Consider the following 25958-nt stretch of genomic DNA (forward strand, 5'->3'; position numbering starts at 1 on the left):
CTGGGTGGCAGAGACCAAGCCCCACCCAGTGCCCGCTGGAGGCCGAGACCTGGAGCCAACAGCCAGCGGTTTCAGGTCCCGGGGAGAGCATGCAGGGGCACAGGCACTGAGAACCCTGGGCCACCACCCCCAACCTGTGGCCCCCACAGGCCCAGCTCCCCTTCCTGCTCGGACCCCAAAGACCCCCCAGTAAAGCCGGGCTGCCTCCCTGACTCACCTTTTAGCCGATTTGGCTGGAGCTGCCGTCAGCTTCTCGAATTCGTCCTTCTCAGAGAAGATCACCACATTGTCTGTAGAGGTGGGAGAGGGAGGGGGCGTCAGGGCCCAGCCTCCTTAGGGGTTGGTGGGGGACATGCTCCAGCCCCCCACCTCCAACTGCGGGCTCCAACTGCCCACCTTGGGCCTCTTTCTTCTCCTCTTCCTCGCTCACGGGGGCTTCTGGGCTCTTCACGGGGGCGCTGGGGCAGCAGGCTGAGGGGACAGGGGGCATGAGTGGCCGACTGGCGTCGGGAGGCAGACTGGTGAGGGGCGTGGGGGCAGGGCAGTACCTGGGGCAGACGGCCTGGCCTTCAGGATGTAGAACATGATGATGAGGACGATGGCGACGGCCATGGTGAAGATGGTGGACATGGCAATGACCAGGGCGGTGGCCAGGTGTCCTTGGCCTGAGAGCTCTGCTGTGGTCAGGAGAGAAGGCCATGACCCGGGATCAGGCCCCCCTGCCCAGCGAGGCTATGGCCCGGTGAGCAGTGGCACTGCCACCGCCACCAAACCCTCCAGCAGACCATTGGAATTCTAAATGCTGGCTTCGCCCGAGCACCGAGCCCTATACACCTGCTCTGGCATCACACCAGGACCACCAGTCCGGCCCCATGCTGGTCAGCAGTGGCAGACACCGAGGTTGCTCCCAGGGTGTTTGCCATAAGTTCTGTTTCTCTGGGGACCCAGCAGGTGGACTGGAGGGAGGGGGGTCCACGAGCTAAACTGTCCTGAAGACAGTTTAGTCCAAGACTTTTCCCCGCAAAGGCCAGGTAGAAGCATCGCCTCCAAGGGTAGGCTCTCGGGTTGGTTCCAGCATCTCATGCGGCCTTGGGCTCTGTATGATCAGGGCCCACCAGCTGAGACAGCATGGGGACACCCCGCCTGCATCTCCCCAGGAAGGGAGACCTGTCCTGATTTACTGAGGGAAACGAGCAGGATCCAGCACCCCACCCGGATGGAAGGGACCCCGTCCAGGTGTCTGGACCTTGAGGAAGTCTCCTGCTTTGAGTGGGCAGTGGGCATGCATCCCCCCCACCCAGGTGGGGTGTGCCTGAAGGCAGGTCTGAGTGGGCCTGGTGTCTTCCCTTCATCTGTGGGGTGCCACCTCTGTCTTGGAGGAAGTGCGTCTAGAGCCTCAGTGGAGGCCCTGCCCTGATGCTCTGCATGGATGCGGGCAGGGGTCCAGCTGGCGGGCTGTGCCCTGGGACTCTGAAGGTGCCTGAGCCCAAGACCTGGGCCCGAAGGTGCTTTCAAGCTGGGCGGAGTGGGAGCAGTGTGAGGGAGGGCCCAGCACCATTTTGCTCCAAAATAAAGTGAGGCCAGGACCCTGCAGCCCCACCCCTGAGGACTCAGGGGTGAGTAAAATGTGAGGTCAGCAGGTTTACCTAAAGCCATCAAGGCTCATCTGAGTCAGGCCCGAAGCCCAGGGGGCTGACCTCCCTCCAGCCCCTACCTCGTGTGCCTGGATCACCAACGTGGTCCCCATGATCCCAGCATCCGTGGAGGGACCGGTCCCCTCTCACAGAGAAATCACTAACCCCCAGTGTGGTTGTCACATGAGGGAAGTGAGGGAGGTGGGAGGTCCCATCCTGCTAGTCACCTGTCTCCCCTCACCCCCATCTCCCGCCAGGGCAGGCACCTGTGCCCCCCTTACCTTTGTGGGCGAGCTGTGGCGGGGACAGGGTGCTGCTGCCGGGCGTGCGGGGGAAGTTGGCGGAAACTCCTGAGGCAGCTCCCACACCTGCAGGGACAGTGGTGACCGATCGTGGGTCCCTCAAGAGACCCCCATTGCCCCAGCCTTGGAGACGGAGCGCAGGCTGCCGGGGGGAGCCCCGGCCCCAGGGATCCAGAGTCCTCGTGAGGAAGATCCTCATGAGGAAATGGCTGGGCTGGGGGCACCTTCATCCCCGAGAGCCCCTGACCTCACCAGGTCCTTGCTCCTTACACTGGACACGCAGGGTCACACCTGCTCAGTCCAAGATTCAGACTTGGTCCCCATGAGCAGGTGAGGGGCAGGTATGCACGTTAGTTTGGGGGGACACCAGTTCTCAAATAGGGATGGACATTTAATACTTTTAATACACACTCATGATCAAACATTGGGAAAACATCAGAACATGAGAGAAGTGAAACATGAGATGCTGGAACCAACCCTCACCCACAGCCTTGAGGTCTAGAGTTGATTTTTTGATGGATTTTTCTCCAGGATTTTCCTTTGACAAATTTCCAAAATAGTTGTGACCAAATGGTGTTAGAACAGAAATGAGGTTTCCTTCTCTTTAACTGTGATTCATAAACTTGGCTCCATTGTAAGAGGTGTCTCCCAGAAAAGGTGACTCGGAATCTGGTTCTGTGGTCAGCTTAGCCACAGGCAGGCTGTCCTATCACGGTGCCCAATGGTGGGCCTTTCTTAGGCAGGACTTGAGGTTTGGGTTAGTAGGGAGGATCTCGTTTTGTTTACCATCCCTGGGGTTGTGAAGAGTCGGGCATGACTGAAGCAACCTAGCACACACACAAGGAGGGTCTTGTTCTCACGTTTCCTCCTGTCTTGCTTTTCTCTCTGGGTCTGGGGACATTCATGCCACAGGTTTGCCTGAGTGGGGACAGTGAGCCCCACACCCAAGGCCAGCCCTCCCTGCCTTGTGGGACCTGGACCTGGGCAGTGCCCCATGGGGCCTCTGGGGACAGCAAATTTCTACATCACAGCTCCAGGGGTGGTGGCGGGGAGAATCCCGGCTGAATCGTCCACACATCTGTCCATGTCCAGCAAGCAGACCGGGAACTGATCTTCTCGCCTTTTAAAGCCAGCAGGAAACTACAGGTACCAGAGGGTGGAGGCCAGGAAGGATGGCAGGCTGGGGAGCGCCCCCAAGTGACCATGCTTCTGTTAGAAAATGAACTGTGCCTGGAGAGCATTGAGGGGGCAGGGCAGGGCACGGTCCGGCAGATGCTCCCCCACACCAGGATGGCCTTGCTGGGTGGCCACGCTCCCCCCACCACGCTCCCCCCACCAGGGTGGCCTTGCTCATCCTTGGAATGCTGCCGGCTGGTCTGATGTCTGGACCAGAGGTGTCTTGGCTGGAGATTTTGGCTCCTGTAGCCCAGCCCCTTCACCCTCTGAGCTCCTGGCCTTTGCCCTTTGCCCTCTGTCACTGTCGGGGCTGCCCCCAGCTCTCCACACACAGCGGGGAGGCCCATTCCACACGCTGCCCGCCAAGGGCAGGCCTTTGGGTGAGTCTTAGAGCTCCTGACAAGAGGGCAGGGCTGAGGGCGTGGGGGCCATGGTGGGCCCTTCACATCCCCAGAGCCTGGGGCGCTGACCTGCCAGGACTGCCCGGAGCCCGTGTAGGGGCTGCAGCGAGGGGACAGCAGGTGGCAGGGACAGTGTCAGGAGGGACACCGGGCGGGTCTTTCCTCCTCTCCTGGGTTCCTGCGTGTGTCCAGAGCCCAGAGGGATGTTCCTCAGCCTTTTCCCCACCCACCGCCCAGTTTACGATTCATCTCATAATTGAAATGAGATTTAAGCGGGACTGAATTGATTCTGCCTTCTCTCGCAGCGCAGCTTCAAGCACCAGCCAGTTTCCTCTCAAAAGCAGACTGTTCCCCGGGAACCAGGCCGACCTGTGTGCTCGAGGGGCTTGAGGCGGCTGAAGCCGCATCGCAGGAAGACAAACGCCCGTGGTCTCTGTGCGTGGGTGTCTCTAGTCTCTGTCTGTTCCTGTCCCTCTCGGCTGGGCTTGCCCATGGGGCGGTGGCAGGCTTGGGGACACAGACGCGCCCAGACCTGTGGTCTAGAGACAGCCAGAGCTGCCAGCGGCCAGGCTTACGAAATGCCTTTGCCCCCAATGGGCAGGGCTGGCACACAGTGACACATCCCTGCGCCCTCGGGCGCCTGCTCCCCATCAGGTGGCAGCTGGGCCTCTGCCCTGATTTGTGGTTCCCCAGGGGCCTCCAGCTGGTGTTGCCTGCTCAGCCCTGAGCTTCTCACGGACCTCAGGGGATCAGACACAAGGCCCACTCTGAGCACATCTGACAGTGAAGGGTGCTGTGTGGCAGGGGGCAGCTCTGTGGGCTGAGCCCTCAGGACAGTCCCGCTGGCCCCTGTGCGGCCCCGTGAGGGCTCACTGGGCACCAGCATGGGTCTTCAGTGTCGGGGGCTTTCGGTCCATCCAGCACATGTCTCCTGGGCTGGATGCTGAGGTGAGAATGTCCCTAGGAGTTGAGTGGTCGCTGGGTCTGTCGTCCGTCCACAAGGCTTCCTCTTGGAGCCCAGCTCTGAAGGAGCCAAGAGAGGCATATTGTAACTGGGGTGGGCAAGGCCAGAGAGCCTAGACAAGGTCTGTCTGCAAACAGAGCAAGTTCTACTCAGCAGCGATGAGTCAGGAGCTGGCTGGGGGATGGAGGGGTGGGGTAGGGTCGGGTGGGGGGCAGTGAGCTGTCATCCGCTGTCCTCTGGGGTCTTTGAGCACCAGGCACAGGGCTGGACGCAGGAGTCACTGGGGCCCCTGGTCTGTTAACCATCACGGGCTGTGGGCAATGGTTTGTATTAGAGTCCAGCCTGGGCTCCTCCATGTAGGTAACAGTTTGGATTTCTAAGGACAATTTATGGATTTGTACAGGGTGACCCTGGTGCAGAGGCTGAGGCAATAGCAGAGCCATCAGGGCCTGCCTGCTCACAGGGGATGCATCTCGGGCCCCGGGATCTGCTGCTATTCCCGTGACAGCAGTGAGCAGTAGAGGTGCACAACTGGCAGAGAAACACAGTCTCAGCAAAGCTGGAATTCAGCCGGCCATGGGGGCCCAGGCGGCACCTCCTCATGGGACCACTAGGGGGCGTGAGGATGGACTCGCTGGTGCTCCTGGACTTGGCTCCAGGCCTCTTTCCCTGGAACGGCCACTCCTTGACCCTGGCCAGAGAGGAAGGGGCCTGTTGCCCTGTCCATGCCGCCCACAGGCTGTCAGGCGGTGAACTTGCCTTGAACCAGGCTCCTCGGGCACCTTCTTGCCCACAACGCTGGACGCGCAGGTGGATGAGGAAGCTGTGCCCAGTCAAGGATCTCCCCAGGAGTGGATGCTGTCACGAGGCCCCACTCGGCACTTCTCCAATGGTTACGGCACACTGGGAAGGGGGAGCAGTCCAGGGCTCTGGCCTCAGGACATCTTCTCGGGGCCTGGCCGCTCCAGCCCTGAGATGTGGGGTCCATGCCGCGCTCTCTCATGTGATCTGTAGGGTCCACTGTCAGCAACCTGGGGTGTTGCAGGACTGACTTCTCGTGGGGCCAGCCCAGGTGATCATGTCCAACCAGAGGCAGTATCCAGGAGGGGGGCAGAGGGGCTCAGGACCCCTGACATTGGGCCCAGGAGGGCAGCCCCGGGGCCCAGAGACCTGATTGACCCCTGGTTTTCCAAGTGGGCCTCCCGGCAACTGGTCAGTTGGTCACAGTCAGCCTTTCAGGCCTGTCTGCTGACCCCTGAGCAGGAGCCCAGGATGGAAGGTGAGAGCAGAGGGAGGGGCAGAGCCCATCCTGGAGAACATGACCCAAGCAGGCTCCACTCCCCACACTGGCCTGTGAAGCTTCGCTGAATGCATCGCCCCATTTCCCAGATGGATAAACAGAGGTCAGGTGACTTCCAAGTTTGCCCAGTGGGACTCCAGGTTCCTGGACTCGGCCTCATTTCCTTGCTGACCTCCTTCAGGACCGGATCCCATGAGCTTGCTCTTGGGCCTGGCTGGGGCTGCTCTTTAGATAAGCTGTTAATTATGGGCTGGGGGCCGGGGACTCTGCTTGTTTCCCCACACAATGGGCCTCATGTTGGAGGAGAGAAGGGGGCTCCTCCCAGGCTAAGAGCTCTCTGGCTGCGGGTGGCTAGCACGGTCTGGCCTGAATAAGGACACAGGCCCCGTGACCTTTTAGATGAAGGCCTGTGGGGAGGAGCTGCATGAACCCCACATTCTATCCTTAGTGGGTAGGGGTGTTCAATGTCTTCCAGGACAAGATTGCGTCCCAGAGCTCCCTCGGACAGGATCGAAGCCGGCCGCACCACGTCCTGTGGGCAGCCCCGGGCCTCTGTGTGCTCAGTTGCTTAGCCTGTCTGATTCTTTGTGACCCCATGGACAGCAGCCCGCCAGGCAAGAACACTGTAGTGGGTTGCCATACCCTCCTCCAAGGGATCTTCCTGACCCAGGGATTGAACCCGCATCTTTTGTGTCTCCTGCATTGGCAGGCAGGTTCTACACCACTGAGTCACCTGGGCCTCCTCTAATTTATGAATTAATTAGCATCTGGCTGGGTGGGAAAGCTCAGCTTTAAAGACCCACAAACTGTCCTTGCCAGGTTCATCTGCTTAAGGATTTTGGGAGGGAGGGAATGCCTTCCATGCCGGCGTCAGTCCTGCCCCACAGCCCCGCCGCCCATGGCCCTGCCATCCAGAGCATCTCTCCCAGAGGATCTCAAGGCAGGAAAGTCACCACTGTCTCCTCTCGCCCTCCTCCCTTCCTCCTGGTGCTTTTAGGAAGCAAACCCTCCTAAGAGTCTTGTCTCGACAAGATATCGTGAGAAGATGGGGAGGGCAGGGTCTCATGGAGAACCAGGAGGGCAGGGCCCCAGTGTGGACCCTGGAACTCCCGCGAGTGGGAGGGGGATCCCAGTGCCGGACCGGACTCCCCCTTCCCTCCCAGTCGTCCTGTCTTCCATCTGTCCACCTGTCCCACCTCGTCCGTGTCTCCTGACCACAGACCCAGGAGGCCATCCGCCACCTTCTCTGAAGCAGGGGGCCCTAGCCCTTCCTCCTAAATAGGCACCCACGAGCATCAAACCAGAGTTAGGGCAGGAAGGAGGCAGCTGGAGGTGCGGCCAAACTGAGGGCCTCATTGTTTATGTCACGTGCCCTGTGGTCACTCCACAGGCTTCCCTTCAACACGTGCTGAAACATTGTGTGTGAGAACTTAGAACTGCTGAGCACTTTGCAGTTCTCAGCAAAGCATATTGGTGCTGTGGGTGTTTGCCAGGATTGCAAGAGATGAATGGTTCAGATTTTAGCACCCCCAGAAAACTCAGGCTCACAGAGGTCCCTCAAGTGGTGTCAGACCCCATCTGATGTGTGGTTCTACCACCCAACCCTTCCCCGCTCCCAGAGACCTGCTGCCCACCCACCTGCCCTCGGGAGCATCTCTATGTCCCCACAGTCCGGAGCCGGCTCATGGCTCCCAAGTCAAGAGAGGTGTCAGGGCAGAGTCAGGACCTTGGACGGGGCAGACACTCACATTCCTTGGTGTTGGGGGGTGCCAGCAGGCAGGAGTAGCATACCAGGCCGTAGATGTTCCTCGGTCTGTTTTCTAGCATGTAGTAGCTGTGCAGGCGGTGGGGAGGGTAGGGGAGGAGACAGAGCAGACAGGTGAATGGGCATGACCACGGCTTATTCTCTATCATAGCCAGGCACCGGGGGGGGCATGCCCCAAGGAGGAGGTGTGCCCCCCCCAACAAGAGCATAGCTTGCAGCTGGGCGGAGTTATGGGCAGGCCCCTGGGACCTCCTGGAAGAGCTGGACGCTTGCTGACTGGGATGGAGTGGGGCTGGCTGGAGGGCATGGCTGCAGCAGAGACCTTGGCCCTGTCTCGGGTGGTCAGCGCAGAGGGCCTGAGACGCAGCCAGGTCACAACCAGAGTCACCTGCCTCCTCCTCAGGTGAGGGCACCTGGTGAGCTCACGATGGGGCTGTATCTCTCTGCTGGAAGGTCAAGGCCTTCAGGTACGGCTGTCCACAAGACTTCACACCCAGGAAGCTTCCTCCTGCCATGTCAGCCTGCCAGCCGTGACCCTGCCACGCCCGGGGCCTTCCCAGAGGTCTGTGCCTGCTTCCACTCAAGTCCCCCAGTTCCCAGAGGGTTCGGCCTCTCTGGGCCCGCATCCTATAAACACTCGAGGTGTTCACATCAGCAGACGTCAGTGAGTAAAGAGCTGCTGGCAGGGCTGTCCCTTCATATGACTCAAGATGAAAACTCCCTGCCCTCTGCTGGGTCTCCCTGTGGTTGTTTTCTAATCTCTTGTTTATTAGCCGTGTGTGTCTGGCCCCGTGATATAAGGGTGAGGCTGGGGGGGCGGGGGGCCTAGACTCTAGCCTCCGAGGGCTGGACCGTCGGCAACCCTGATGTGACCATCACCGCCTGCCCTTCCTCAAGAGCCTTTTATCCTCAGACCCTGTGAATCTTGTAAACGGGAATTAGCTGATCTCGGAACACTCCCCAGAGGAGCCACACCAGGCAGGTTTACACATAGGCTCTCACACGTACGCTCTGCTGCTCTGGGAGCCAGCTGCAGGAACATCTGCTCAGGGTGCACAGCTTCCAGGTGATGGTGGTCGCTCCTGACTCCTCCCCCTAGCCTGTGCTGGGCACCTCAAGGAGGTGGGGGAGGGGTCCATGGGGCCAAGAGTCCCACACAGAAGCTCCCGCTTGAGGCTGCTCCCCACCCTGCAGCTCCCCTCTGGGGAGAGGCCTCTGAGCAGTGCCCAGCTCTAGCAGTGTGATGAGCTGAACGACCCCAAGACCAGGTTTGCAAGGTTCCAGCATGTTCCTCTGGGAGCCCTCTGGGCATCCTCTAACTGGGCCTGGATTTGACCCTTCAGTGGTTTCTGGTACCTGCAGTGCACAGAACCATCCAATTGTTGGGTTTTTCTTTTCAAGGCTCACTTGGCCTGTCCTTTGAGGACAGGGGTGTGAATGCCTGTTCAGCAGCTTCAGCAGGTTTCCCTCGATGCAATGCCAGGTACTCACACAGAGCTCTGGGGCCCTTTGTCTTTCTGTAAAGCCCAGATTTCCTACACTCTGGTCTCTACTGTGACTTTCCCTAGTTCTCTCTTCCTCCTTCTCCTGTTCCTCAAAGGTTGATTAAGATGAGGAACCCAAGACAAGACTAAGGTTCAGATGGGGCCTCTAGACTCTTCCTCCACATCCACAGGGACATAGCTTCTCCCCAAAAACCTGCTTCCCCAGGGGGCTCCTAGGGAAGCTCCCCTCCCTTGAGCAGGCGGATAGAAGCCACCATGAACCTCACCCCATCCTAGGGGTCCCGCAGGGAGTGGACGCGATCAGTGAGAGTTTGTCATGGGGGAGGCAACACTGGGGAGGCCTCCTAGGGCTCTGTCCCTGGGTCTCCTCGACGGCCTTTCTCCACACGAAAGCACGTGGACAGCTCACTGTTAAGACGGTTTTTTTTTTTTCCCACCCATTTGACAAATATGTTTGGCTCATCCTCTGTGTCAGAGCTTGTCAGACAGATACCTGGACATAGAAGTCTGCAGCTCAAGAAGTGGGTCTGAACCAAAGACCAGAACCTGGAGAGACTGGGGGTGGGGTCAGTCAACAGCAGAGATGGTGGTGGAATTGGAGGCTCCCTAGCAACATATCTGAACTGAGGTCATTTTCTGCAAGCTTAAGATAGCTCCTTGTGTTAAAGGGGCTTTCACTTTCAGTTTGTTTCTCCCTTGGAGGGTCTTTCTGCATTTCCTTTTTCTTATAGACTAATGCCCAGTGCTCTTGTTTGGATATATTCTTATTTTCTATCTCCTCTTAATTCAATACAGTGGTTCGGAGGGGGTGAATAACAGGTGACAAGCCGGCTACAAGATATGGTGCAGTGTTCAAAATGCTGCTGCAGCCATGACCACCACCATCATCACCTCCACCACCACCTCCATCACCACCATGACCACCTCCATCATCACCTCCACCACCTCCATTACCCCCATGACCATCTCCATCATCACCATGACCACCACTATCATCACCTCCACCACCACCTCCATCATAACCATGACCACCTCCACCATAACCATGACTACCTCCATCATCACCTCCACCACCACCTCCATCATCAACTCTACCACCACCTCCATCGTCACCATGACCACCTCCATCATCACCTCCATCATCACCATGACCACCTCCATCATCACCATGACCACCTCCATCATCACCTCCACCATTATCACCACCAGGAAGCCTACACCACTGCTCTAGGCAGCCCTTGATAGCACAGGTTGTGTGGCCACCAGAGGGAGGCAGTCACCGGGTTTCAGGGCTGTACTTTCCACCTCCCAAGGGGAATCTACTGTCTTGAATGAAGATTCTGTCTTTCAGGCTAATTGTACTTTGGTTTTTATGGGAAGACTTTGACACATAACAGAATTGTGGGGGAATTATAGGAACCATATGTCTCAAATATTTCTATTGTCGTTCAGTGGTCACTAAGTTATGTCTGACTCTTTGCAACCCCATGTGATGCCCTGGACTGCAGCACACCATGCTTCCCTGTCCATCACCATCTCCCTGAGTTTGCTCAAACTCATGTCCATTGAGTCAGTGACGCCATCCAACCATCTCATCCTCTGTCGCCCCCTTCTCCTCCTGCATTCAATCTTTCCCAGCATCAGGGGCTTTTCCAATGAGTCGGTTCTTCCCATTAGGTGGCCAAAGTATTGGAGCTTCAGCAACAGTCATTCCAGTGAATGTTCAGGGCTGATTTCCTTTAGGACTGACTGGTTTGATCTCCCTGCAGCCCAAAGGACTCTCAAGAGTCTTCTCCAACACCACAGTTCAAAAGCATCAGTTCTTCGCTGCTCAGCCTTCTTTATGGTCCACCTCTCATATCCATACTTGACTACTGAAAACACTATAGCTTTGATTACAAATATTTCTATTAGTAGCTTTTCACCCTCAGTTTTTTTCCAGAATACTAAAAATACCAAAAATATCTTGGTTTTTCTTTCCTCACTCCACATGTTTTGTCTCCTTTTAAGTATTCAACACATCCGCTTGATTTGGGTGGTCAGAGATGCTATGGTGATGAGGTCCACTTAGGGACACAGACATGGAGCCTAGGTGGGCTGCCCCACAGGTGGAAGGTGGTGGGACCCCCACCAGGAGACGTGTGCCCCGCTTCCCCCCTCTCCCAGACCTGGAGATGTGAGACCCTCCTCCCCGCAGGACCCACGCCCGGGAGGGGGACGTGGGCAGGGCGGCACGGAGCTCACCCAGGCAAGCAGGGCCCACACTCAGCGTCGCGCTCCGTGTCCCCCGGGGTCAGCACCGTAGCGCGGAAAAAGCCCTCGCAGTCCTTGTGGCGCCGGCAGATCTGGTAGCCGCCCTTGGAGAACTTCTCCGCGGGGCAGGGAACGCAGCCGTAGTCCTCATCCCTGGTGCCATAGCCGCAGGACTGGCCAGGGGAGGATGGGACACAGGTGGGTCAGCGGCTGCGTCACCACGACGGCCACCACCCGACCCCGAGCTTCCTATGCGCCGGCGCACCGGCTGCTCCCAGCATCTCCTCTCTCGGGGCATGGACTGTCCTGCCCGCAGCCCTCCCGCGTCTGCTCTGAGCCCGGGGTCCCCGCTGCCCACACCGGTCTGATGCTGCCCCTCCTGCTGGCTCCAGGATAAACTCATCCGGCCAGCCTGACGGCCCTGGGAGTGCACACTCGGCACCAGGACCCCAAACACTGCAGCCACATTCAGGTTCCCGGCACTTAGCAGGTGGTCTGTGCAGAGCTCTTCCCAGAGGAGGGCTGTCCATCCCAGGCAGCCAGGCGGGCTGGACATCCGGCCGCTCCCTGCCCTCCGCGGGCCCGCGCTCCGGGGCGGGGCTTACCAGGTAGGGCTCCTCCCCTGGCGCGCACTGCGGGCACTCATGGCACAGCCCCGTGGTCTGGTTGTAGAACTCATTCTCGCCACAGCTGGCCTCCTCCGCACCGGCCCAGCACACCAGGGACGCCTGCCTCGAGGAAGGGGCTCCTTTGGCCTCCACTCGCCCTTGGAGACCCCCACTGTCTCTGGTCAGCACCTGGAGGTTGTGGTGGAGGAACCCTGGGGGGGACCCCTTCAGCTAATGACCTGGCAGTCAGAGGCTCCATCCCAAACGCTTGGCACCGGGAGCTCCCCGGACTCCCCTCAAAGCCGGGGAGGCCCCTTCCCGCAGTCCCCAATCACGGGTGCCTCGGCTCACCGGGAGCTCGGGCTTGACATTCCCAGTCCCATGGCCTAGGGTTTGGAGCTCGGCCCAGGTGCGCTGGGCGGGGCACCGTCACACAGACCGTAGAGCCGGGTGAGGGGAGCTCTGAGTACAGTGACTGCCTCTGGCTGGGGGCTGCAGGGCTTTGCCCCGGAGAGCCCGGTGAAGGGGGGCGGCGGCTGTGATCACCGCATGGCTGCTGCACAGACAGGCTGAGAGGGACATGGCTAGTGAGGGACATGGTCCCACTAGGAATACCCTGGGGCACGGGCACCCCAGCTACTTACCAGCAGAACAGGCAGCCAGGCCATCCCTGTGCAGCTTCCCCAGTGGGCCATCCTGTCCCGAGGGGTCACCTGAAAGACACACTTCATCAGCAGGGGGCTGCTCGGGACCCCAGTCCCTGCCCGGCCTCACATTCAGTCTGCGGGGCCTCCCAGAAGGTTTTAAGCTGAGCCCAGGCCACTTGCTCCCCGGTGGCCACACTTGGGCCACTGCTGTCCCACCTGTACTCGGGGTTTGAATTCCTGACAAAAGCACACCCTGTTCTGATGCTGGGGTAGAGGAGAAGCTTCCAGAATCAACCAGTGACTCAGACTCCAGGCCAGCTGGCCTAGCTAAGTCCCCAAGGTCGCCCCCACCCAAGTCCCCATCGTTGGTTACGGAAATCCCCACCCAGGACAGAGCAGATGGCTTGAGCCACAGCCCTGATGCTCTGGGCCTGCTCCCGTTCTGGGGACCTCATGTCTACAGTGCAGGGTCCCCACGGCCCCAGAAGAAAAGCGGCCACAAGTCACTGTAGGAGAAAGCTGGGGGTCAGGGGAGGGTGGGGCAGCTGGACCTTCTGTCTAAACCCTCAGGACTATGCTCAGGAAGGCGTTTGGGAGAAGCACCCAGTGGGATGCTGGTCCCCGGGAGAGGTGTCTGAATCCACCAGCCTCTCAGCCTGGGGCCTCCCCTTGCTAATGGGCTCCACAAGGTGCAGGTGGGGCTGTGAGAGTTGGTGCTTTTTCGTTGTTCTGACAATCGCGATCCCAGGGCCTCAGCCCAGGGTTCCGCTTTGTCTGTAAAGTTCCTGACACACACAGCAGGTCTGTAGGGACAGCCACTGGCTTTTCAACAATGACTTTTTGTTGGGGCAGGGGGAAGCAGGAGTGACTTCAGATTGAGGGAGGCTGTGGGGAGCTATCCCTTCCAGGAAGTAGGGGCGTACACGTGAACTCTGACCAGCAGGAAAGGCTGCAAGGTTTGGGGAGGATGCCCCCCACCCACTGCTTGGGATGCCAGGGAAAGAGGGGGGATGGAGACAGGGCCCTGGGGCCCAAGATCTTTCCGGATGGCACCCCTGTTGGCCTCTCACCCCAGTAGTGTCAGGTGGCTTTGGGGAGGGGCTAGTTTTCCGGAATCTCGTGACACAAATCCTGCCTTCTTCACTCCCCCGCACACACAGTCCTGCATTCAGAACTGTGTCTACGGTGGGAAACCCCGAGTAGACGGGACCAGATGAAAGCGCCAGCCACCCAGCAGTGAACTCCTGGGTGTTTTCCTTCCAGCAAGGAGCAAGCTGGGGCAGGCGGGGAGTGGGGAGGCGGGCCTGTGCCTGCCAGGTGGGCAGAGAAAGGTGTACACAAAGGCCGGAACTTAGGATCAACCCCGGGGCAGCCGGCCGGGGTCAGGAGAGTGGATTTCCTAAATTAACAGACCTGGAACCCTGCCAAGGACCAGGCTGGGGTTTCTGCCTCAGTTGACTTCTAATTATAGCTGCGCCTGGGAGGGCTTCCCTATAAACCCAGAGGGCCGGTGTAGCTCAGGGCTGTCCAGGCTCCTGGAAGAGCAACACGTGAATGAGAAACAAACTCGAGCCTGTGGTTTCACTGCATTTCTGTCATCCACAGTGACTCCCCAGGAAGGAGGGCATGTGCGGGGCCAGGATTACAGCCAGGTGGCCTGAGTATCGCCAGGTGCCCTGGAGGGGCTGTGGGTACCCTGGTGACCAGCCTGAGCCCTGGCCTCTCCTCCCGGGTTTGGGACGCTTTCTAGGGAGCAGCACCACCTTCCCAGGTCCAGGATCTGCTGATGCAGGAGGCTCGCACTACAGTTGTGGATGTGAAGATCAACCAGGACCAAGGCTCGAGCCACACTTGGGCCCCGTGGGTGAAGCTGGGCCTCCTGGGCCTCATGTACAGGTCAAGGGTGTGGGGGGCTGCTCAGATGAGGGGGCGCTGGGCGCGAAGCAATTGAGCTTTCCTCTTCAGAGCAGTGCTGGGCTCCGAGGGAGCAGCAGACCAGGAGCAGGGCCCAGGGTGAAAGTGTTCCTGAAGGCCAGAGATGGCACGCTTCCTCTCACCCTGGTCCAGGGGCTGAGTTGGAGTCGGGGTCGGGGGCATTGGCAGGGGGCAGCCGCTCAGGAAGTGTCCTGGCTCTTCAGCCACCAGGACTTTCTGCTGCTTGGGCTGTGAATCCTGTTGGCAGGACCTGCCTCCAGGGGCATCCCAGGGGTCCCGTCCTGCCTGGTGCAGGGCTTTCCGGAAACTCCAATAGGTTCCTGGCTCACTGATGCTGCCAGGTGGGAGCATCACAGGCACCTGCCAGCCTCAGGGGTTGGACAACTGGGGACATGAGTGAAATCGTAGGAGCCACTTTCCCATGACCCCCACGACGAGACTGGGAGGAAATGGCGGTCAGGAAGAGGCCGAGGCCGGAGACTCTTGAGAGGGACCCCAGAGAGATGGAGGGTGAGGGGCTGAACGGGATGCAGGCAGGAGGGGACCACTGGAGGCATTCATACCACATCTTGGTGAGACCTGAGGACTCTGACAGGTAAGCAGCCTCCAGTAGGTCACCAGGTGGCAGGCGGTGTCCACATTATCTCGTGACGTAGGAATCACATTTGTGGAAACACCTGTGTGTAATCATCTTGAGGTCCAAGGCCTCCCCTTCTCTGCTGGAGGCTGTTCCCTCAGGGACCTCCTGACTGCACCTCCAGACTTGCCTCAGGACAGACAGAGGGCCCCAGATTCTGCTTCTCATTCAGCTTGTGGGCCACGGATGCATCAGGTGGCCATCGGGTGCTCATCAGAGGATATGGGTGTAACACTTGCCATTGTCTCTTCCGAGGTTAACAGAGGTCAGGGTTGGTGGGCTCTCACATGCAAGCAGGAGTTTCAGGCAGGTAGGGATTGAGTGGACCACACAGGAGGCAGCGGGGGAGGGCCGCCGAGTGGGCAGGAGCTGGAGAAACCCACATGGAGGACCAAGAGACCACAGAAGGTCCAGCCCATCAGGCTTCCCCAGGGGAAGTTGACAAAGAAGCTGGTTACTTGAGCTGAAAGATTAAAATAAGTGCCCTAGCTTCATTTGTTCATTTTAATTGAAATAATATTCAGAAAATAGATATTCTTGCACACATGGAGTAAATGCAATGCCTGAAGTGTGCGTTAACTTTTGGCCCCTTGTGGCTTTGGTACCAAAGGACCCTTGCTAACACAGACAGGCACATCACAGTCTCAATTCCCACTGGGCATTAGCTCTCCAGAACCCAGGGAGTCAGGAAGAGCAACGAAACCGTATTCTGGACATTTCTGTTCATATTTCTGTGTTTCTATGTGGCTCAGCTTTTCCTGTTTGCTTTTATTTTCTTACGTACAGACCAGCGACCATGGTAATTATCCCCGAGGTGCTGTGCACAGCCATAGCCTCAGAAGTTCCCTAAGTTCACACCAGCATTGCCATTATGATCATCAACCCCGTTTTGGGCTTCTTAGAAGCTCCTTGGTCATTCAGCAGGAGCCTGTGTGTGTGTGCAGAGATGGAAGCGGGGCTGGACCCGGAGCAGGAAGCTCATGAGTTGAATGTGGCCAGGATTTATCCAGCCAGAAAGTTCAGCGGGAGGGCGGTGATTCTGTGCAGACCTCCTGCTGCAAGAGCTGTGCTCACAGAGCTCTATTCATTTGTTTCACTTAACGCCTCACAGCTGAAAGAATCTTACAACAGCTGATGAGCCTGGTGAAGCTTTTAAAAAAGTCCCTACTTTACTGCCTTATCACAATCGAGGGAAAGCATTTCCAGAGTAAAATCAGGAAGGCTGCTTTAACTAAAATACATTGCTTTATACTACAGAAGGCAGGTTTTTCTAGGATGCTTGTGCGTGCATGTGTGCTAAGTTGCGTCAGTCATGTCTGATTCTTTGTGATCCCATGGACTGTAGTCGACCAGGTTTCTCTGTCCATGGGATTCTTCAGACAAGAGTACTGGAGTGGGTTGCCATTTCCTTCTCCAAGGGTACTCATATAAGCACGAAATTTTGTTGAAGCGTAATAGCAACTGCTCTCTAGCACTTAAATATGCATCATCTGTCTTCCACATCCACATTCATCTGTCCATCCATCCATCCACCCATGCAATGCTTATTGAACATCTCCTCTAGACTAGGCTGAACCACAAATTGACACGATGCCTGACAGGTATACATGTGTGCTCAGTCGCTCAGTCATGCCCAACTCTTTGCAGCCCCAAGGGCTGTAGCCCCCCAGACTCCTCTGTCCATCGGATTTTCCAGGCAAGAATACTGGAGTGGGTTGCCATTTCCTCCTCCAGGGGATCTTCCTGACTCAAGGACTGAACCCACATCTCTTGTATCTCCTGCATTTGGCGGATGGGTTCTTTACCTGGGAAGACCCTCCCTGCCAGATGATGCCCCACAATTGGGTTGACCGTGAGATAAACACTGAGGTAGGGAATAAGCAACAAACAACAACAAGCTGTGAAAATTCTTCAAGAGACGGGAATCCCAGACCCCCTGACCTGACTACTGAGAAAGCTGTGTGCAGGTCAGGAAGCAACAGTTAGAACCGGACATGGAACAACAGACTGGTTCCAAATTGGGAAAGGAGTACGTCAAGGCTGTATATTGTCACCCTGCTTGTTTAACTTACATGCAGAGTACATCATGGGAAATGCCAGGCTGGATGAAGCACAAACTGGAATCAAGATTGCCGGGAGAAATACCAACAACCTCAGATATGCAAATGACACCCTTATGGCAGAAAGCAAAGAGGAACTAAAGAGCCTCTTGATGAAGGTGAAAGAGGAGCGAGAAAAAACTGGCTTGAAACTCAACACTGGAAAAACTAAGACCATGGCATCCGGATCCATCACATCATGGCAACTACATGGGAAAAAAATGGAAACAGTGGCAGATTTTATTTTCTTGGGCTCCAAAATCACGGTGGACAGTGACTGGAGCCATGAAATTAAAAGACACTTGTTCCTTGGAAGGAAAGCTATGACAAACCTAGCCAGAGTATTCAAAAGCAGAGACATCACTTTGCTGACAAAGGTCCATATAGTCAAAGCTGTGGTTTTTCCAATAGTCATGTACAGATGTGAGAGTTGGATCATAAAGAAGGCTGAGCAGCTAAGAACTGATGCTTTCAAACTGTGGTGCTGGAGAAGACTTTTAAGAGTCTCTTAGAGAGCAAGGAAATCAAACTAGTCAATCCTAAAGGAAATCAACTCTGAATATTCATTGGAAGGACTGAGGCTGAAGGTGAAGCTCCAATACTTCGGCCACCTAATGGTAAGAGCCAACTCATTGGAAAAGACCCTGATGCTGGGAAAGATTGAAGGCAGGAGGAGAAGGGGGTGACAGAAGATGAGATGGTTTGATGGACATGAGTTTGAGCAAGCTCTGGGAGATGGTGAAGGACAGGGAAGCCTGGCGTGCTGCAGTCCGTGGGGTCGCAGAGAGTCAGACAGGACTTAGTGACTGACAACAACAAAGGGAGTAAGTTGTGGGTGCTTTTGGATATCGTGTGTGGGGAGATCAGAAAGGCTGCCCTAGGCCCAGAGAAGGGAGGACGCCCTGCAAAGGCAAAGAGCAAGGAGGAGGGACAGCAGCTCAGGGTCACTACTCTCGCTTCCTGTCTTAGCCGTGGACTGCGAGCCATCTCCTGCACTGCGTTTCAGGAAGCGGAGTATTATTATCGCCCTGTGCCCAGGGACCCCTGTGCAGGCCCCCCCCAGCTCACTGTCCTCCGTCCTTTGCTCAGTGATGTTGGAAAGATGACCCTCCCAGCCCACCTTCCCCCACCCCCTACAAGCTACCCCATGCTCACCCCTGCAAGTCCAGCTTCTGCTGTGCCTGGACCCCTGGAAGGTGGTGCTTGGCCACAGCAGCTCAGCTCAACAGCACAACCAAATCATGGATGCAGTAGACCATTTGTGGACACAGACCCTGGAATCCCAACCACACCAGCCAAATGAGAGACACTAATTTGATGTAAGAGACCCGTTAAGTAGAGGAAATTGAAGGAAATAATCCATTGGCACCAGAATCATTAGCTTCTAAATCAGCACCAGCAGGAGGCAGCAAGAAGGAGCTGAACCACTGCTGTTACTATTCACCCGGAGGGAACCTCAGCTGGCTCCCACTCCAGGATGTTATCCTGGTAATTAGGCAGCTCCCACCTGGGTGGCAGAAGCCTCCGGGGTCCCCTGACAGTGGCCTGAAGGGCAGGGGGCGGCGAGGGCAGGGCCAGCCCGCTGCCCTGGTGCCTCCCTTTGAGGCCTGGAGCCCAGACAACAAAGAGGGGTTCCTAGTGCGGGGAGGCATACAGGTCTGACTCAGGCTCTCGACATCCCCGGGCTTCACCAGGTGGAGGGAGGGAGTCAGGGCCCCCAGTCACCAAGGGTGGGCCCCGCATGCACAGGCACAGCGGAGACGGGGTTGGAAATGATCAGACTCCGGTGTGCCGTCAGAACAGTGGCTCATAGTTCTGGTTCACCGCACTGACTTTTATGTTCTTGTTGTTGAGACTGCACTTCAAAAAGCAAGCAGCTTTATGGGGTGCAATTAACTCACAGCCAAACCCACTCGTTTCCAGCGGGCAGGTGGCGAGTTGGATGGTCTGCACCACACAGCCTCCACCCGAGCACACAGAACCTCCACCTGCGGGAGGCCTTCCCGCACCCCTTCCTTACCGTGCTCCTTCATCACAGCACCCCTCATCACAGCACCCCTCATCACCGTGCCCCTTCATCACAGCACCCCTCATCACCGTGCCCCTTCATCACAGCACCCCTCATCACCGTGCCCCTTCATCACAGCACCCTTCATCACCATGCCCCTTTATCACTGTGTCCATGGCCTGTTGATCCCTGCAGATATGCCACTGTGGGTTCTGGCTCCCCAAGCAACCCTGTACCCGTCCCCACACCGTCCGTGAGCCCGGAGAAGGGAAGGCTGGCAGGAGGGAAACGTCAGGGAAGCCCGAGGACACCTCCCAGGCTCCGTGGACAGACAGTAAGGGCAGAGAGCCCTGCTCCGGCATAAGCCCCTCCTCCACAGAGCCCTGCGTCCTGAGCCGTCTGGGGCCCTCACCCGGCAGGGGGATGAACGCGTGTCCCGCAGAGAAGAAAGCCTGGCTGGCGGGGTGGGCAGCCTGGTCCTAGAGGGCAAAGGCACTGTGGGGATGTCTCTCTCCTTGGAGACTGGAGCTTCTGGTGATGGGAAGCCGCAGCCCCATAAGCTGGCATCTGGTGGAAACCACAAGGGCAGAGAAACCTCTGTGGGTTTCTTCAGACACCCGTGTTTGGGGACTGGAGCCTTTGTGCAGGGTGAGTGGAGTGCCAAGTGGCCAGACTCAGCCTCACTCACGCTTCGTTTCACCCCCCCAGAGTTGGAATTTGGCACTTAAGGGACCCCACTTGACTCACTGAGCCAGTGGAGGCTCAGAGAGGTTGAGCAGCTTGCCTGAGGTCACACAGAGGTGGCAAAGCCGCGGCCCACCAAACCAGGTCTGTTTCTCCTTCTGCCAGGAGTCCTGGGGGCACAGGGAGGGGGTGGGATGGCTGGAGCAGGGTAGGTCCGAGGGCCAAGTCAGTTCAACGTAGACTTGGTTTCATCTAACTTCTGGGGTCCCATGAGAGCCAGACAGCTGTCCCCAGGGCCGGATGAGGCTTAGGAGTTGGGGTGATGGAGTCGGCATCCCCTGGCCTCCCTTGGTGGGTCTTTGCCATGACCCTCCCCACCCCCAGCCCTTTGAAGATTGGGGAGCATTTGGTTCCAATGTATCCTAGTCCTTCTTGTTCGGACGAGGTGCCAGCTCCCCTGATGCCTGACACCCGGGACTCCCAAGACCCCTGAGGATGACGGGGCGAGAGGACCCCTAGCAGGTGGGGGTGTTTGCTTGTTTGCTGCGAGCAGTCTTGTCTCAGTCCAGCTGATGTGAACACGTGGGTGCAGCCGGGCTGGGGCAGAGGTGGATGGTGCCAGGGCGGGTGGGGGCAGTACTGGAGGGGAGGTGCCCCACATCCAGTCTAGCTGCCCCTGTGTCGAGCCCCAGCATGAAGCCAGGAGCTTGTAAACTTGTTTCCTTCCTGTCAGACTCCGGGGCTTGTTCTGCCAGTTTGAGAGCAGTCATTTTTCATACTCTTCCCATTGTTCAGGGATGGGTGCTGGAGAAGGTGACCCAGCGAAAGTTCCCCTGGGTCAGCCAGGAGTCCCCTGAGGCTGTGGGGACGGAGGGAGGTCACAGCCTCATGGGCCATGGGCTTGCCAGAGCCCCCTGTCCCCATCTGGCTCATCCCTGTGGGGTTAAACTACACATCATGTGAAACAGAGTCACTTGCAGTTTCCCCGTGTGCATGCGTGTCCCAGCCTGTCCTTGCTCCGAGGCGAGGAGCTGGGTCAGTGTCCTAGTCTTGACAGTCCTTTTAGAGACTCTGGAGGTGGTGGCATCGCCAATTGAGACAGGCAGTCGCTCGCCAGGATGTGAGGAGCTGCCCCAGGCCTGGGGGGACTGCCGCCATGCGCCCCGATTCTAAGCAGAACAGCCGTGTGGCTTCCTTGGCTGATGCTGCAGGAGCCCGAGTCCTGCTGGGGTGTCTGTCCGTTCTGTCCATCTGTCTGGTTCTGCTGTCTCATTGCCACCCAGCACCTCCTTCCTCCGAGGCCACAGTCATGGTCCCAGCTCATCCAGGCCAAGTGGGACCCACGGGCACTCTGACCCCTGCAGGCGGCTGTACTCAGAGCAGCCCGGCTGAGACTTGTGGCCTGGCGCGAACGTCTTCCCCTCAGGCCTGAGCTGGGGGCACAGGGGTCCCCACCTGCCTCTCCTCAGGGGGTGGATGTATGTGGGAGGGTTTTAAATTTGAAACCTGTATGGACTGAGGTTACCTGGGGACACATGGGCAGTTACTATCCAGCCACAGTGAGCAAACCCACCTCTGCTCTGAAGCAGTGTGTTTGCTTTGAGAAAACTTAAAGCAGTCTGTGACCACGAGAATCTCGGTTACAGGACCCACACTACTGCCTGTTTATTGGCTTGTTTGGCTGCACCACATGGCATGTGCAATCCTAGTTCCCCCAAGTAGGAATGGAATCCATCCCCCCTCTGGTGGAGCTCCGAGTCTTACCCACAGGACCACCAGGGAAGCCCACACACTTCTGTCTCTACCCTAATGTGGCTATTACTCCCTCTGTGGGTGAGGTGGGGGTTCCTTCAAAGCAAACTGTCCCTGTGCGGGAAGGATTTGGGTCCCAGGTGTGGCTCCATCATTTACAAGCTGTGGGACTCTGGGCAGATAATTTAATCATTTCTGCACCATGGTTGTCTCATTAGTAAAACTACGATATGAATAGGACGTACTCAGAATGCAAGGATTAAAGTGCTTACAACAGTGCTTGGTGCACAGTAAATGCTAATGAATGCAGGCTATTTTCAATTTGGGGAATTGTTTCCAATTATGAAAAAATTAGAAAATAAAAGAAACATACAAAGAGGAAATAAAAATCATAAATCACCCATTTGGATGCATTCTCTTTGTGCTTTACTTGTACAGACATAGCTATCTTTGAATTGAAGTTAGGATAGCAGCGTTTACATGCTGCTCATGGTTTATCTTCTTCCGTCCCTGTGGCCTTAATTAGTCTCAGATCACATTCTTTTTAATGGATCTGAACTATTTCACAGTACGGATGTGCCATAATTAAATCAGCCAGTGCCCTAGTATCTGACCTTCAGGTCGGCTCCCAATTGTCACTGTTATAAGTACTGTGCAGCGATCATTGTTATGCCTGTTTGATGATGTCTTTGTAAACTCCAGAAAGTGAAGTTTCGAGGTTGAAGGGCAGGAGAAGGTGTGTGAGGAACACCTGCACTGGCACTGGTCCTTTATACCCGGACGTGACTTTTGGTTTAGTTTCAGGTGAGAACGAAGCCTGGTTGTGAATACTGGGTGTTCCCGCTGCACTGAGATCACCCCGTCCTCACCCAATCCTCTGCCTACTGCCTGCCGGCCATGCACCCAGCCATTCAGATCTGAGGGCTTGGACACCTGCCAGCCCTCCTGGGCAGCTGAGACACAGCCTGGGGCCAGTGGGGGCTGGATACTCATACTGCCATGTAGACCCATGAGGAGGGCACCTGCCTGACTCCTTCCTGTCTGCTATCACCGGAATTTGCTGAAAATCTTTGGTTTATGGGGTTTCCCAGGTGGTGCTAGTGGTGAAGAATCCACCTGCCAATGCAGGAGGCATAAGAGACTTGGGTTCAATCCCTGGGTCGGGAAGATCCCCTGGAGGGCAAGGCAACCCACTCCAGTATTCTTTCCTGGAGAATCCCGTGGACAGAGGAGCCTGGCAGGCTACCGTCCATGGTGTCACAGAGCTGGACACGACTGAAGCAGCTGATGCGCTTTGTTTACAATTTGTTTTGGGTTTTCCTTCTTGTCTGGACTTCTGCAGTTGGGACCTGAAGAAATGGGTCAGCTCTGAACCGTGTGACTCAGCCCAGGTCCCCACAACCCACAGGCCCTGGTTCCTCCAGCTGTGCTGAGATCCTGGCTTGTCACAGTGTGCTGCTGGTGGGCTCCCAGCGGCTGCTGACCGCGGCTCCATGAGCCGGGTGGAAGCCATGTTCTTTGTTTGTGGGCAGAGGGGTCCCTTTCAAGCTGTCTTCTGGGAACCAGGGGTATGAGTCCCCAGGCTGGGATGTCGGGGTCACAGCAGGGCCTTGGTGATACCCAGAGGCCATCTCGTCTCCTAACAACAGTCATCCAACCAGGGCTCTAAATAGACCGCCCCATCCTGCCTCTACCATGGGCTCCAAGACTCTACCAGGCCCTGAGGCCACTGCCTTCCGACTGAAGCTCCCCGACTCCAAGCCTCAGGGCCACAGCCCCACACACCTGGATGACTTGAGCTGAGTGAGGAGGCACACACCTGCCTCCAAGTGCATTTAAAGCCTAATTGTAGGGGCATTAAAAACCGTTTGATGCCCAGCAGTGTCCCTGAGCAGACCCACCAGGGAGGCTGGGGAGGAGGGACCTGCACTTTCTGACGCGGGATGCTGGTTTTCCGCTCTCCTCTCCTGGGTGCAGCTGTGACTTGGCCGCATCTGGATTGAGCTCAATATTATGTCTTTGTAACATTTTTGATCTTCATTAATTATAGCTCAGGAAAGCTGACAAAGGCAACCTGTCTCTTTAATGTAAACAAGATTAATTGCACGGTTCCTGCAGAAAGTGAACTACCAGCAGTTTAACAAAAAATATTTGTCTTTAGAGCAGCCTTTGGATAAAAAAAGAGAAAAAAAAATGAGAACTGTTGCAGGAAGTGCCGAAGCTGCCAAGTGAGCGTGCCCGCGAGCCTCGCCCTCATTATGAGCCTAAAGCGCACACGCCCGCACTTTCATCCTCCTCCAGGCCCCGGACGAGGCCCTGCACACGGCCGTGGCTCTGCAGCCTGGAATGCGGCCTGGTTGTTTGAAGATGGGGTTTACACCCGACACCTTTCCTCAAGCACGTCGTCCAGACTCGCCTGCTCTCGCATCAGCCGCAGACCGACAGCCTGGGTGCTTCATCTTGTAACGACCACATAATCCAAGATAAACACACACGGGATCACTATCACTTTCATTAATAACCATGAAATGTTCCTTCCTTCAGCAGGTACAAAACCCAAACCGGCAAATGCGCTCTGTAGGCTGAGGCTGAGGCTCATGGGGGCAGGAGTGCGCCCAGGGCAGGGGGCACGGGGGCAGCCAGAGGACATCTCTCGGCTGCTCTGTGGCTCCAGGACCCTGGCTGGGAGGTAGAGGGCTGATCAGGGCACATCCCTCTCAGCTCATCACCCTCTATGAAAGAGGTTTCTGGAGTCCACCCCCGGTGCCCTCAGCTGCCTTCTGCTGGAAGCCCCGGGATAGAGCCCTGGATGAAGGCTGTGGACCCAGATGCTGCGAGCTTCAGGCCCATCAGAAAGACCAGTAGGGTGGGGAAGGGAATGCAGACTCATGGCTGAGAGAAGGTGGAGGGCTGAGGTCAAGACGATGCTGATGAACTCCCCACCCCATCCCAGGGAGTGCCTCTAGCTGGACAGCGGATACCAAGCTCAGAATGTGGGGAGAAGCAGCAGAGGCTGCGCCCAGCCCATGGAGTCCTGGCTGAGAAAGTGCTGGACTCAGGCCTAATGGAGTGCATGTTGGGGTGGGGGGTATGAGGGGTATGCAGCGAGGCCAGCAAGGGCATCTGGAGGCTGTGTCTGGGCGGACAGGCCCTTGTCGGGCCCTGGTCTGCGGTCCCAGCCCCCTCGTGGCCAGTGGGTGAAGCAGCAGGCGCCCTGGGGCTGGGCTTGGAGTTGGCTCGTGCTTTCCCAGGGAGGAGGGGCTGATGGGGATGCGGGACTTTCCAAGTTTAGACGCCAGTCTGGAAACGGGACACCAGACTGCCCATGGGCAGAGGTGAGGAGAGTCCAGGGAGGTGGGCCGGGTGAGAGGAGCTGGATGAGTGGTCACCACGTGGCCATGGGGGGGGGGCTCCAGATTGTCACAACCAGAGTGTTGCATTGCTCAGTTTTCTGCTTTTCTGGGATAAAATGGCTCAAGTTATGAGATTTCCAGGGGACCCTGGTTTCAAGGAAGTCACTGGATTGAGGGCCCTCTGGGAACGTGGCCCTGGAAGTGCATGAGTGTCCAGGTGAGGTTGTCCCCACTGTGTTCTGTGTGGTCATGAAAGCCTGGCACAGAGGGCAGGGGAAATGGGGACCACTCAGGCAGAGAGGGGACATCCAGCGGCTGAGACTTAGGCTTTCCTGCAGGGCTCACCCCAGGGTGCAGACCATTAAAGCACCTGCTCACAACCTCTCTGTGAGATCAGAGACTGAGCCATTGCCAACAGAGCTCCTCTGCTCCATAAGGGCCTGCATGCTCTATCTCGCTCCTAGGAAGGATGCTAGTCTGACCCGTGAATTGATTCCACACAGCACTCATAGAGGGGCAGGTAGCTGAGGACACTCTGCCCTAGGGAGCAGACGGGGGCTTCACTGGTGTGTGTGTGGAGGGGGTGGGTCTCCTAATCTCTCAGAACTGAGCATGGGCCCACTGCTTCCACAAGAGGTCCTTGTGCTAGGGATGGACCAGTGAAGGGGCCCTGTGTCAAGGGTGTTGGGTCAGATCTAACATTCCAAGCTGATGTCTGGAAAGAAGGACCACAATTGTGTCCCGGGTTGGGGTTGGGGAGAAGGCAGGAGGAGGGGAGCAGCCTTGAGATGGACCTTCCTCCGCCCGCCCTCCTTGAGTCCAGTAGTTTGTAAAACCCCGGAGAGGTTTTCCTCCCTGCATCGACTCTTCCCACAAAGCACAGAAGGGAAACCCACAGAGACGATAGGTGGAAAGGTGAACTTGCCAGGGGCCAT

The 25958-nt window shown here is 57.1% G+C and overlaps 1 protein-coding gene across 2 annotated transcripts in view; it reads right to left on the minus strand.

Moving 5' to 3' along the window:
- The window catches only part of EDAR (ectodysplasin A receptor), a 58169-nt gene that overhangs the window by 5418 nt on the left and 26793 nt on the right, over positions 1-25958 (minus strand). Inside the window, exons 2-9 of one of the 2 annotated variants that reach the window (XM_088841402.1) lie at positions 12553-12621; positions 11906-12028; positions 11292-11473; positions 7526-7611; positions 1916-2002; positions 549-674; positions 397-471; positions 218-290 (exon numbers count right to left, since the gene is read on the minus strand). In XM_088841402.1, coding sequence (XP_088697528.1) covers positions 218-290; positions 397-471; positions 549-674; positions 1916-2002; positions 7526-7611; positions 11292-11473; positions 11906-12028; positions 12553-12603 — 803 coding nt within the window. In that variant the 5' untranslated portion in view covers positions 12604-12621. Of the gene's footprint in view, positions 1-217; positions 291-396; positions 472-548; positions 678-1915; positions 2003-7525; positions 7612-11291; positions 11474-11905; positions 12029-12552; positions 12640-25958 lie in introns of those variants that run through there. The other variant, XM_088841401.1, reaches the window with a different exon arrangement.

The sequence above is a fragment of the Moschus berezovskii genome, chromosome 11, assembly GCF_049115385.1.
Source record: "Moschus berezovskii isolate FMDL1 chromosome 11, NW_MosBer_1.0, whole genome shotgun sequence".
In the NCBI taxonomy this organism is placed as follows: Eukaryota; Metazoa; Chordata; class Mammalia; order Artiodactyla; family Moschidae; genus Moschus; species Moschus berezovskii.